This window comes from Oryzias latipes, chromosome 1, assembly GCF_053564925.1.
Source record: "Oryzias latipes strain Hd-rR chromosome 1, Olatipes_Hd-rR_3.1".
In the NCBI taxonomy this organism is placed as follows: domain Eukaryota; kingdom Metazoa; phylum Chordata; class Actinopteri; order Beloniformes; family Adrianichthyidae; genus Oryzias; species Oryzias latipes.
Window position 1 is genome coordinate 411,622 of NC_136237.1, and position 13,444 is coordinate 425,065.

The window sequence follows — 13,444 nt, forward strand, 5'->3', positions numbered from 1 at the left end:
TTTTTAACTTGTCCTGTCCAACAGCTGGGCAGTCAGATGAGAGCTGAGGGCCTCTTGGGTTGGACATATTTTACTTTAACAAGAGGGGTATTAATCTTCAGACAAACCAAAGTTATGTCTGAATAAACCCCTTTTGTAATTGAGGCCAAACTTTATTAATTTCAAACATGTCTGAAAATCTTTGGTGTTGGACCGGACGGAAAAGGAAAGAGGGGAAGAAGAGAGAGGGACGTTAGAGAGAGGGGGGGTAGGGGGTGATAATAGGAGGGGAAGGGGGATAAGACCATGAAGCAGCATAAAGCAACAAGTTTACTGGTTGTTAATCATTATGGTAAGGTTTAAATGTAAAAAAAAAACAAAAAAAGGGCGGAGCCTGTCCACACACACACTCAAATGTTATAAACACACCTGTTAGTTGCAAAAATGTCCACCTGTCGACATGTACACAAAACAGATAGTGTTCACATGCATACTTATGCTTTAGAACCAACTAGTGTGAAATATTTCAGTCATTCAGTCTGTTGAGCTAACACCTGTGCTCAGGTGAGTGTTTATGTTCTTCTAAAATGGATGGTGGAACGTGAAAAGAAGGAGGGAGAGTGCCCAGCCATCCCCACCCCAAGACCCCCACCGCACTAGCAGCGGCAGCCGGAATCCTCCCAACGCCACACGGGAACAGGCAGGGAACAACCGCCGCCCGGGCGACCAAGCCCGCCACCCAGGCCAGGGCCAGCAGGGCCGCCGCAAGGCCCCCAGAGCCAGAGAGCAGGGAGGCACGGAGGGAAAGAGGGCGCCGCCCCAGCCCAACCAGGAGAGCAGCCCCCCCGCCGCGCCGGGAGAACCCAACGCAGGGCCCCACCGGAGAAGGACGCCCACAGCCCCAGACGAGCACCCCACCACCACCCAGGAGTTCCGGGCATCCCCCCGCCCCAACCCCAGGTACGAGCCAGGACCCCCCAAGGGAGACCCACTCCGCACTCCAGGCAGCCATCCGCCCGGCCCACGGTTGGTCCAGGGAGGAGCGAGGCAGGGGCCCGCCGCCCCCGCCCAGGAGGGGGGAACCCCGGGGAAAAAAGAGGGCCCACAAGGGGTGTTGTAAATATGGCCCGACCAGGCTCGGCCACAGTTGGAAATTTGGCGGGGCCCAGCACTCAGGAGCAAGGACCAGAACCCACCCCCCAGGGACACGAACACCCCCGGCTCAGATGTAATGTGAACCCCCCCACCGCGCGGAGAGAGCACCGCCGGGCCCAGGGAGCCGGCACCCCGGGGACACAGCCGCCGTTGCAAAGGGGCCCGTACCCCCCACCAGGGAAGAGGCAGGGGACAGATGGTCCTAGGTCCCACCTTCCTTGCAAAATGTGTGTGCGTGTATGTGTGTTTGAGAGAGTGCGTGTGTGCATGTGTGTGTGTTTATGCTGGGATGTATATATTGAGGGGGGAGGGGTGTGTGTACTAAGGGGGGTGCGGTTAAAATTGGCGGTGATTTTTAATTCTAATAAAAACTGGGAACCGGATATTGATAAAACATGTAATAAAATGGTTATAGTATAACAGGGTGGGATTATAAAAGTTCGCTTCCTTCCACTCCCTTTCAAGCAATATTTATTAATATGTCTAATTATCCTAAGTTTGATTAGTTACTGTATGAATGTATAACTGATGATTATATTGCTTTGGTGTATTATTTCTACTTAATTGCTTGAAATAAACCATTTCAAATCAAAATCAAATAAAAAAAACACTATCTGTATTGTGAACATGTTGACATGTCGACATTTTTGCAGCCAACAGGTATGTTTATAACATTCATTTGAGTGTGTGTGGACAGCCCGCCCCTTTTAGATTGGTATTACATCTAAACCTGACCGTAATGATTATGATTCTACAACCCCCTCCTTCTATAATCACCCTTCTACCCACCCCCCTCTCTCTAACGTCCCTCTCTCTTCTTCCCTTGTTTCCTTTTCCATCCGGTCCAACACCAAAGATTTTCAAACATGATTGAAATTAATAAAGTTTGGCCTCAATTACAAAAGGGGTTTATCCAGACATACCTTTGGTTTGTCTGAAGATTAATAACCCCTCTTGTTAAAGTAAAATATGTCCAACACAAGAGGCCTTCAGCTCTCATCTGTTTGTCCAGCTGTTGGACAGGACAAGTAAAAAAAAAAGAAAATGGTTGGATGTATGGAAGTTTTTCTGTTCCATCAGATTCAGAATATTTAAACCTTTGAATTTTATTTCAGATTTGTTTTTCAATCCTTGGTAAATTTCAGGCAGAGAACAGCCAATGATATTTTCTGTTGTGCTAACAGCCCTTTTCAGCCTTTGCTTCTCTGCTCCATAAGCTTGAGTAACCCTTGTGCTGTCCTAGGCACTTTACCATTGGGAGTTGGGTCATGTAGACCCACTAGACCAGGGGTCGGGAACCTATGGCTCGCGAGCCATATATGGCTCTTTTGATGGTCACATGTGGCTCGCAGACAAATCTTTAATTATAGTTTTTTTTTTTCATTAGACCAGTCATTCTCGGGCGCGATGCGATGCCAGAGGCGCGCAGTAGTAGCAGTGCTTAGAGAGAAAAATCTGCGCCAGCACTATAAGTTACTATTATCTATTATTTCACAGAGTTTGTACCAGCTGGAAACCAGTGAATTGACGTGCATAAAACTACGCGCTCCCGTCTCTGAGAAAGAGCGCGCAGATGCGGAGACGGGATGTGTGAGGAAAGCAGGGGGGGGGGGGGGGGTTGTGGGGACAGGCAGCAGGTGAATCGCGCAGGGATTGTAAAAACGTAAAACCCGCTTCCCGTCACTCACTGCAGCGTGTGAGTGTGTGTTTGGCTCCATGTCTGTCTCACATCTACAGAACATTCAGACCTAAGATCACGTCTCAAGTCTCAACGCCTGCATGAAGCAGAAACTCACCACGTATCAACCAGACTAGACAATCAGCAAAACTACCATGAGAAATACTCATCATTTATTAGCAACAGAATAACAATATTAAAAAGAATCCACAGACTTATTGTACTTTAAAAATGTTGAAATTAAATCAAATGCACACATTCACTTGTATATTTAGTTTTAAACATATTGTCGCGGACTGAGTTGGGTGGCTGTTGGGCCGCGTTAAAAGTTCTGGAGTTCATTGAACGCGTCAAGCAGAGCTCTGATTGGCCCTCAGTTCTGTCGCTCAGCCTGTTGTTAGGTAGTTTGGACCAATGGGGTTCAGCTATGGGCCGAATAAGGGTAATGGGAGGGCTGCAGCGGGAGCAGGGGAATATAAAGTTGGGAGAAGCGCTCTCGTGTCGGCGGGAGAGATTCAGGAGTTGCTGAATTAATTGAACGGCGTTTGTTGCGGTCTGCAGTAATCGGAATAAAGAACTTTAAAAGAGGTTAAGTCTCCGTGCCTCAGTGTGGGGAAGGGACACTACATTATTGTATGGCTCTTTCGAAATTACATTTCAAAATATGTGGCATTTATGGCTCTCTTGGCCAAAAAGGTTCCCGACCCCTGCACTAGACAGTGCTCTGAAGCGTTTTTCTTCAATGATTTGTGATCTTCACTGGTGTCCATGGATTACATGAAATCTTTCCACCTTTATCCACCTTTGTCATGGTAGGGAGAACACCTCAATGTAAGGGTGGGGTCATCCAAGATAGTACAAGGGTTAAATGTTGGGCTTCGTGTTGTGTGTTAAGTGTTATGGGCTTCCCACCAATTTAACTGCACCCCTTAGTACACACACTCGTAACCCCTCAAAATATAGACACCAACACACGCACACATACATGCACACACACGCTCACAAAAACACACACACACATTGCACAAGGAAGGGGGGCCCTCTGATCTTCAGTCCTCTACCTCATCCCTGGTAGGGGGCACTAGGCCCTTGGCAGCGGCGCCCGTGTTCCCTGGGAGCTGGCTTCCTGGGCCCGGCAGCCGTCTCTCCACACAGGGAGAGGGATCCCTCTCTGGCAAGACCAAGAGCCGGTGTTCACATCACATTTGAGCCTGGGGGGTGTCCGTGTCCCTGTAGTCTGGGTTCTGGTACTTACCCTTGAGCGCTGGGAACCGCCAAAATTTAAACTTTGGGTGAGCCTGGTTGGGCCATTTTATAACATGGCCCCAAATGTTATGTAACCCTCAGCATCAGCAGGTCTGCTTCAGGCCCCCCGATGTCATCCCTCTGCGTTGTGTTTTATTGATGTATGGTGGTGGAGTGACGAACAGAGAACCACAGGACACTGGATGCTGGATTCAGGATTCAGGATTGTGACTGAACCACAAACTCCTTTTTTTTTTAATTATAAAGCGACATTCACTCAGCAGTCAGGCAGCTTCAGAACATGCAAAGGGAAACTCCATGTCAGGTAAACGCAGACAAAGCAAATTGTCAATTTAAAACAAAAGAAACATAAATCAGAATAAAACCGAGAATTAATAAAGTTACTAAAGATTAATACAAAATGATAATTACAGCGACATCATACAAAAATATATATTTTAGCGTCTACATCCCATGGAATTAAATCATGTCTGCTTGCATCGCCGTCACGTGCAGCCTCCTCACGGACCCCTCCCCCTGACAAGTAGCTGACAGCTGCTTCGTATCAAAACTTTATTTAAACCAAACTAAGTGCAAGTGCCTCATACTTCTTTTTTCAACATAAAAGTTTAAAACAGTTTAATGAACAGTGATGAAACAAGATTACAAATTACCAGTTTGGAACATGTGTAACTGTAACAACCTGTGGAGCCATACAGCCCATCTTAACTTCAGAACATGCAAAGGGAAACTGAAGGCAAAATGGCGCTAACGCAGCAAAACCCCCACCGACCTACGGTGTCCTGTCTGGCCCACTCATAGGAGCACAAGGGTTCATATCGCCAGTGCTGCCACCCTGTGGCCCTGTTCACCCTGTTGATGGCGTCCCAGCCATCAGACAAATGCCCCTGCCCTAGCCCTTCAAAGACCACCCACCGAACAAACAATATTGTGTCCCATTAAAATTTTGTTTAGTTTGAACCCAAATGAATCAACTATTTCTAATGGATCATTATGACCGAGCTTCTCTCCTAGCTTTCACTCTCTGCCACAACTCCCAGCCTCGGTTTATCTTTTCTTGATCTTTCAAATGGCTTGCGGCCTGGTGTAGTGGGCACAGTTTCTTTGGGGGCGCCTATTCCTAGGTGGGTTTCTTTTTGGAAAGTCAGGATTTTGAGAAGTGTGACCCCCACTTGTAGCTGCTGTAGTCTCTCCTGCCTCATTCATCAGTTCTGCGCTGAAGTCCACCATGTTGTCGTGTTCATGCTCACCATCTGTCAAGTCTTGCACATCCCTTTACACATTGTCCTCTTCATCCCCCAGCACTCTGTCCTCCATCACACCGGGCTCGTGCCTATGTCTCCAGTTGTTACGTCAGTCTCTAGCAGCTCCTCCACAGAATCTTAGTTCTGCTCCACTGGGAGGAACATGCACTGAGTGAGGAGGTTTCTATGAACAACTCGTTCTGCTCCTCCATTCTCTGGACGCACCACATAGACCGGGATGCCTTTCTGTTTTTTCACTACAATGTATGGGTGACACTCCCATTTGTCCCCAAGCTTTTGTCGCCCCTCTATATGACAGACCTTGACCAGCACCCGATCCCCTGGGCTGAAGGCGTGGCTTTTTGCAGTTCGGTCATAGTACTTCTTCTGCTGTCCTTTGGCATGTTGAGATGTTTTGCTAGCCTGGGCATGAGCCTGTGAAAGACAGTCAGAGAGGGTCTGCACATAGTCACTGTACCCACATTCCTCAGCCCTGATAGAGAGTCCAAAAACAAGGTCCACTGGAAGCCTGGGGTGTCTCCCAAACATCAGGAAGTAAGGTGTATAGCCTGTGGAATCATGCCGTGTGCAGTTATAAGCATGTGTCATGGCATCTAAATGTTCATGCCAGTGGGGTTTCAGGTGCGGCTCAAGTGTCCCAAGCATATTGAGCAGAGTTCTGTTGAACCTCTCGGTCACTTCATTCCCCTAGGGAAGGTAAGGCGTGGTGTGTGTTTTGGTGATGCCGACACATTTGCAGAGCTCTCTCACAATAGCACTCTCAAAATTGCGACCTTGGTCTGCATGCAATTTTGATGGGAAACCAAATCTGCAAAATAAGTTTTTCCAGAGCACTTTAGCCACTGTGCGAGTTTTTTGGTCTTTAGTGGGGTAGGGCTGTGCATATCGGGAAAAGTGGTCTGTTACAATTAGTACATTCTCTATTCCACCTTTGGACTTTTCCAGGGTCAAAAAGTCCACACACACAAGCTCCATGGGTGCACTACTGTGGATACTGACCAGAGGAGCTCTGAGACCTGCGGTTGGCGTTTTCCTGAGGCAGCATCTTTCGCATTGCTCGCACCATGTTTTTACATCCTGGAACATTCTTGGCCAGTAAAACCACTCTCTGATCATCTGCAGCGTTCTCTCAAATCCCAGATACCCCGAGTCATTATGAAGAGCAGTTTTGACTGAATTTCGAAGTTGCTTAGGCAAAACGAGCTGCAGGACTGCATCTCTGTGAGTGTCCTCTATGTTCCGGTACAGAATCCCATCTTTTATTACCAACCTTCGCCACTCCTTTAAGAGGAGTCTTCCTTGCGTGTCACCACTGACTCTCACCCTGCGACAGGGTTTTTGGCTCCGGCTCTTAAAGTGAAGGACTGGACTGATAACGGGGTCCCCCCTCTGAGCAGCCCGTATCACTTGTGTTGTCATGGCAGGGAGTGACTCAGTCCCCACATCCCCGTAAGGCTCTGACATAGGAGGTTCACTGGTCTCAGGCTCATCTAAAACAACAGGAGGAAGTTCTGCCAACACACTTGTTTGCACCCGCTGTGGGCACATCTGCAGAACATTCGAAACATCCTGGGTGGACAGGCGATGTCACGTTTCGATGTCACGTTTGGGAACTCCGCACGTATCCACGGTGACGGTCCCATTGTTTACACCAGAGATCAGCTGTGGGCATTCTGCGACGCGCCTATGCTACATCGAGAAAGGCCTGAGGTTCCTCAAGAGTTAAGAAGGAGAAGACGGGGATCCCGAGCTGGAGCCCTGTGTCGGGCTAAAAGGAGACGTTACCGACCCACCGTGCCGTCCATCGTCATGGGGAATGTAAGATCGCTCCCTAACAAGATGGATGAGCTAACTGCTCTCACCCGGCATCAGAGGGAATTCCGGCAAGCTAGCATCATGGTGTTTACGGAGACTTGGCTAACAGCGCTAACACCGGACTCGGTGGTGACTGTTGACGGATTTCAGCTGATGCGAGCGGACAGGACAAAGGAGAGTGGTAAGAGAAAGGGAGGAGGACTGGCGGTATTTGTGAACAACAGATGGTGTAAATCCACTCACATCACTGTTAAGGAGCAGATCTGTAGCAAGGACATTGAACTGCTAGCCGTTAGCATGAGGACATTCTACCTGCCGAGGGAGTTTTCACATGTCATTGTGATCGCTACGTACATCCCCCCCTCTGCTAATGGCGATGATGCGTGTGATGTCCTGCACTCTGTGGTGAATAGACTTCTAACCCAGAGTCCCAATGCCCTTCTCCTCATCTCTGGAGATTTCAACCATGCCCCTCCATCATCCACACTACCAACACTCACCCAATATGTCTCATGTCCCACCAGAGACAACAGAACATTGGACTTACTGTATGCCAACTCCAAGGAGGCATACACTTCAACTGCTCTGCACCCCCTGGGAAGATCTGACCACAACCTGGTTCATCTCCTTCCGGTGTACAAACCCTGTGTATGCAGGCAACCAGCTGTCTACCGCACAGTGAGGACATGGACTGATGAGACCGAGGAGGCTCTGAAGGACTGTTTTGACACTACAGTGTGGGAGGAACTGTGTAGTCCACATGGGGAGGAAATTGACTGTCTAACAGAATGCATGACGGACTATATCAACTTCTGTGTGGAGAACACCGTACCCACCAGGAAAGTACGTTGCTTCTCAACAGTAAACCATGGATTACTCCTGAGATAAAGGCTCTCCTGAAGGGGAAGAAGAGGGCCTTTAAATCAGGCAACAAAGAGGAGCTGAGGGCTGTACAGAAGGAGCTGAGGCGCAACATCAGACAGGGAAAGATGAGCTACAAAAGGAAGTTGGAGGAGAAGCTGCAGCAGAACAACGTCAGCGGGGTGTGGCGAGGGCTGAGGACCATCACTGGATACAATGAGCCCGGCACTCAGGCTGAGGGGGACCAGACGTGGGTTAACGACCTGAATCTGTTTTTCAATAGATTCGACCAGTTGCCCACCCCCACCCTGTCATCTCCTACACTGCTGCATTCAACGACCCCTACACCCATTGTGCTTCATTCCGACACCCCTGACGACTCAGCCCGCAGCCCCCTCCCCGCACCAACCCCCACACTGCCACTCACTAAAGCCCAGGTGAGATGGCAGCTCAGAAAAACAAAGGCAAGGAAGGCGTCTGGCCCAGATGGCATCGGCCCCAGGCTCCTCAGGACATGTGCAGATGAACTATGCAGCGTTATGCTGCACATGTTTAGTCTGAGCCTGAAGCTGGGGAAGGTGCCACAGCTGTGGAAGACATCCTGCGTGGTCCCGGTTCCGAAGACATCCCGGCCGACTGACTTCAAGGACTACAGACCGGTGGCGCTGACCTCTCATCTGATGAAGACGATGGAGAGGCTGGTGCTCACACATCTTCGTCCCATGGTCAGCCAGTCGATGGACCCGCTGCAGTTCGCCTACCAGCCCGGTATCGGAGTTGAGGATGCTGTCATCTTCCTCCTGGACAGAGCTCTGTCACACCTGGACCAGACTGGGAGCTCTGTGCGGGTCATGTTTTTCGACTTCTCCAGCGCTTTCCATACCATTCAACCGCTGCTGCTGAGGGACAAGTTGGTGCACATGGGCGTGGACCAGCATCTGTCTGCATGGATGCTGGACTATCTCTCAAACCGACTGCAGTATGTGAGGTCTCACCACTGTGAGTCAGATATGATCGTTTGTAACACAGGAGCACCGCAGGGAACAGATCTGGCTCCGTTCCTGTTCACTGTCTACACCGCAGACTTCATGTCCAGCTCAGCATCTTGTCACCTGCAGAAGTTCTCGGATGACTCTGCCGTTGTCGGACTAATCATGGATGACAATGACAGAGAGTATAGAGAACTGATTCAGAACTTTGTGGACTGGTGCCAGCAGAACTACCTCCAGATTAATGCAGGGAAAACCAAGGAGCTGGTGGTGGACTTTCGCAGGCACACTCTACATTAGCACCAGTGAACATCCAAGGAAGGGACATTGAGAGAGTGGACTCATACAAGTACTTGGGTGTTCACCTCAACAATAAACTGGACTGGTCACACAATACAGAAGCACTGTACAAAAAAGGACAGAGCAGGCTTTATCTGCTGAGGAGACTGAGGTCTTTTGGAGTGCAGGGACCACTCCTAAAGACCTTTTACGACTCTGTGGTGGCATCAGCCATCTTTTATGGAGCGGTCTGCTGGTGCAGCGGCATCTCGGCAGCGGACAGGACTGGAGAAGCTGGTGAAGAAGGCCAGCTCCGTTCTGGGGCTGCCTTTGGACTCAATACAGGAGGTGGGAGAGAGGAGGATGGTAGCTAAGCTATCATCCATGATGGAGAACGACGCCCACCCCATGTATGAGTCCGTGTCCTCACTGCGCAGCTCCTTCAGCGTCAGACTGAGACATCCTAAGTGTCTGAAGGAGCGACACCGCAGGTCGTTTCTACCTTCTGCCATCAGACTTTACAACCTTAGCTGCTACCAGTGAACAACGTCAAACAACATCATCGACTCGGTCCTATCTTACCCTGTGCAATAACCGATCATATGATCATCCTGTGCAATATTTTGGAATGTATGTGTGTATATTGTGTATATAGGTGTTTATACTTATTCCATAGTCTTTTTCTTTTATATACTGCTCTCTGTTTCTGTACTGCTGCCGCAATAAGGAAATTTCCCCATCGTGGGACTAATAAAGGAATATCTAACTATCTATATCTATCATGGGATGTGGTCTTCAGGTTTATAGGGGTGGACAGAGTCAGGCTGGATTCCAATGCACCCATGGTTGGAGGTAAGGCAGCAGTTGAAGGGCCTTGAGAGTAAAAAAAAGGTGACCGCAGTGTGGGCATCTGGGAGACACATCCTGTAGGTGGAGTGCCATTTGCGGTGACATCAGCTGGTGGGTGATGGTGGTTCAGTGCAGGAGCATAGGGCACGGTGCAGAATTGGGAGTACCCCATGTACCCCTGTTGCCTTGGAGTGAGCGGAGGGCTGAGGTGGGAGACAGCTTGGGGATGTATGGGGAGCTCTGGCACAGTTGGCACTTGTTGTGGCATGGGGTGCCGAATGTCTCTAGGCGGAGCCATTGGCTGAGGTCCAGGGTTGAAAGGAGGCCTACGAATGCTGACTTGGGCCGGAGGGGCTGGTGTAGTGTAATATGGTGAGAGCACAGGGGGCTGCAAGCTTAGCCATGACTCTGGGTCTTGCCCCAGGGGGTGTCTATGAGGCTGGGACTCAAAACCCAAGAGCTGCGAGTGGGGGCTGGTATAACGGGTGGTGTCATAGAGCTGCTTTGGTCTCACTACTGGCTGTTGGCTTGCTGTGTTGTGTTCTGTCATTCCCCCATCACTGCAGGGAATAACTTTGATCTCAAGTTCATGAGAGTGGCTTAGTGCTGGACCCTGAGGACAGCTGTGTACAGGTGCACCGGGGGACGTCCCCAGGTTTAGTGGAGGGTCTACGTACTCGCTTAACATCTTATTCTGCTTGCCGGTATTATGCACACATGCAAAAAGATTGTCCGTTCTGAATGCTAGGAGTGTATTTGGAATTGGGCGTGGGACAAGTTATACTTTATAGCCCAAGGTATGAGGAATAGGCAATGTAAAAATAAAGTTAAATTAAAACAGAAAAAAAATTAAATTCAGTCACTATTCAAATCAAAACCATACAACAGTCCGGCAATAACCCACTTGTTCAAAATGTCTCCAAGTTAAACCAAGTAGCTGCATAAGGCATGATCTTGAAAACTAATAGGTAGCACACTTTTAAAGAAAAGAAAAAAAAAATAAATCAGGTTTCATTTAGCTTAGAATAAAAATAATGTCAACACTGATATTTCACACCCCCATTTTTTTTTTTCCAAAAACAGGAAAACTCAATCACTTTACACTCCACTTCTTGAGAATAAAGGATACCCGTTTATAGGTGGATGCCTGTCTAAAACCAGAGTCTGCAGGGTCCAAGAGACTGTCACAATCCGGGTCACGGCACCAAAGATGTAACCCTCTGGATCAGCAGGTCTGCTTCAGGCCCCCCGACGTCATCCCTCTGCGTTGGGTTTTATTGATGTATGGTGGTGGAGTGACGAACAGAGAACCACAGGACACTGGATGCTGGATTCAGGATTGTGACTAAACCACAAACTCCTTCTTTTTAATTATAAAGCGACATTCACTCAGCAGTCAGGCAGCTTCAGAACATGCAAAGGGAAACTCCATGTCAGGTAAACGCAAACAAAGCAAATTGTCAATTTAAAACAAAAGAAACATAAATCAGAATAAAACCATAAATTAATAAAATTACTAAAGATTAATACAAAATGATAATTACAGCGACATCATACAAAAATATATATTTTAGCGTCTACATCCCATGGAATTAAATCATGTCTGCCTGCATCGCCGTCACGTGCAGCCTGCTCACGGACTCCTCCCCCTGACAACTAGCTAACAGCTGCTTCGTATCAAAACTTTATTTAAACCAAACTAAGTGCAAGTGCCTCATACTTATTTTTTCAACATAAAAGTTTAAAACAGTTTAATGAACAGTCATGAAACAAGATTACAAATTACCAGTTTGTGGAGCCATACAGCCCATCTTACCTTCAGAACATGCAAAGGGAAACTGAAGACAAAATGGCGCTAACGCAGCAAAACCCCCACCGACCTACGGTGTCCCGTCTGGCCCATTCATAGGAGCACAAGGGTTCATATCGCCAGTGCTGCCACCCTGTGGCACCAGGAGTCACCTGTCCTACAGTCATAACATTTTGCTGTTTGTATAAATAAAGTTTAGTCTAAATTATAAAAGGGGCTTATTAAAAAAAGACCTGGTTTGTCAGAAGATTCATAACTCCTGTTGTGACAGTAAAATTTGTCCAACACAAGAGGCCTTCAGCTGCTTTGTTCTTTTCTTTTACTCTTCACCTGCAGCTGCAACAAACTACTTCCTGATGGTTACGCTAACCCTAACCCTAACCATTATCCGTTTGCTTGAGTTTCAATTGGTTTAAATGGGAAAATCCAAAAATGATTTGTTTTGTATTTTAAGTTGAAAAATGAATGAACATGTCATGATTTGATTGGCTGGATATTGATGTGTTCTAAGATTGATTAGTTATTCTAGTGAGACAGTAGAAGCAATGTTTTCTCCATCTAGTGTTTTTACATTGAATTTCTGGGCCATCGAAATGTTGAGTCTTAAAAATAAAAATATTTATGATATTAAATAATATTTTCGGGGATAAAATGTTGCTATTTGAAAATCAAGGGTTGAAAAAGAATTCAGAAATAAAGTTCAAATGTTTAAAAATTCTGATTCTGATGGAATGGAAAAACTTCCACATGGATGGAGGTCAGAATTTGACCTTAGATTGTCAAAAATAACTAGCGAAAAATCACCAAAGTCATGAAAACAAAATATTGTATTTATTGCACCACAGTTTGAAAGTTTTAGAATTGTTGTTTGTTTCATTTGACTTAACAACATTTTCGGTCACAGAACAAAAGGTTTTGTGGAAAATAAAGCCATTTTCTGTGTGAAGCTCCTGAAGCCAAACTGAAACATCGATTAGAGACCTTTTTTAGAAATTCAAAGGTTCCTGTTTTTGTTCTGTGAATTTTCCTTCAGAATATTCCTGTTCCAACTCTGAAGGCTTATGCTGAAGCTCTGATGAAGAACTCTGTGGTTGAGAGGTTGAGCATCGTCGGTACCAGGAGTAACGACCCAGTAGCATTTGTGAGTGTTTGGTTTGAATTCATCTTTAAAGGTCACTGACAGATGATTTTTTTAAAACCATGTGTGGCGTGTTACCTTAGGCCCTAGCAGAGATGCTGAAGGTGAACACGACCCTGAAGAGTCTGAATGTTGAGTCCAACTTCATAACAGGAGCAGGAGTGCTGTCTCTGATTGAGTCTCTTCAGAAGAACACCACCCTGCAGGAGCTGAAAATCGACAATCAGGTATCTGTGGACACAGCAGCTGCTGCTTCAGTCTGGACTAAACTATGGTTAAAGTTGGGTTATTCTTTTCTTCTTTAACTCTTTCACAACACTCTTTCTCCATCTCCATCACATGGAAATGTTTGCTGAACTC

The 13,444-nt window shown here is 47.3% G+C and overlaps 1 protein-coding gene across 3 annotated transcripts in view; it reads left to right on the plus strand.

Annotated features, from left to right (window-relative positions):
- tmod1 (tropomodulin 1) overlaps nt 1-13,444 on the plus strand; it is a 114,671-nt gene that overhangs the window by 84,242 nt on the left and 16,985 nt on the right. For all 3 annotated transcript variants that reach the window (XM_023952050.2, XM_023952021.2, XM_023952078.2), the window contains exons 8-9: nt 12,980-13,087; nt 13,168-13,311. In XM_023952050.2, the coding sequence (XP_023807818.1) occupies nt 12,980-13,087; nt 13,168-13,311 (252 nt within the window). The remainder of the gene's footprint in view (nt 1-12,979; nt 13,088-13,167; nt 13,312-13,444) is intronic.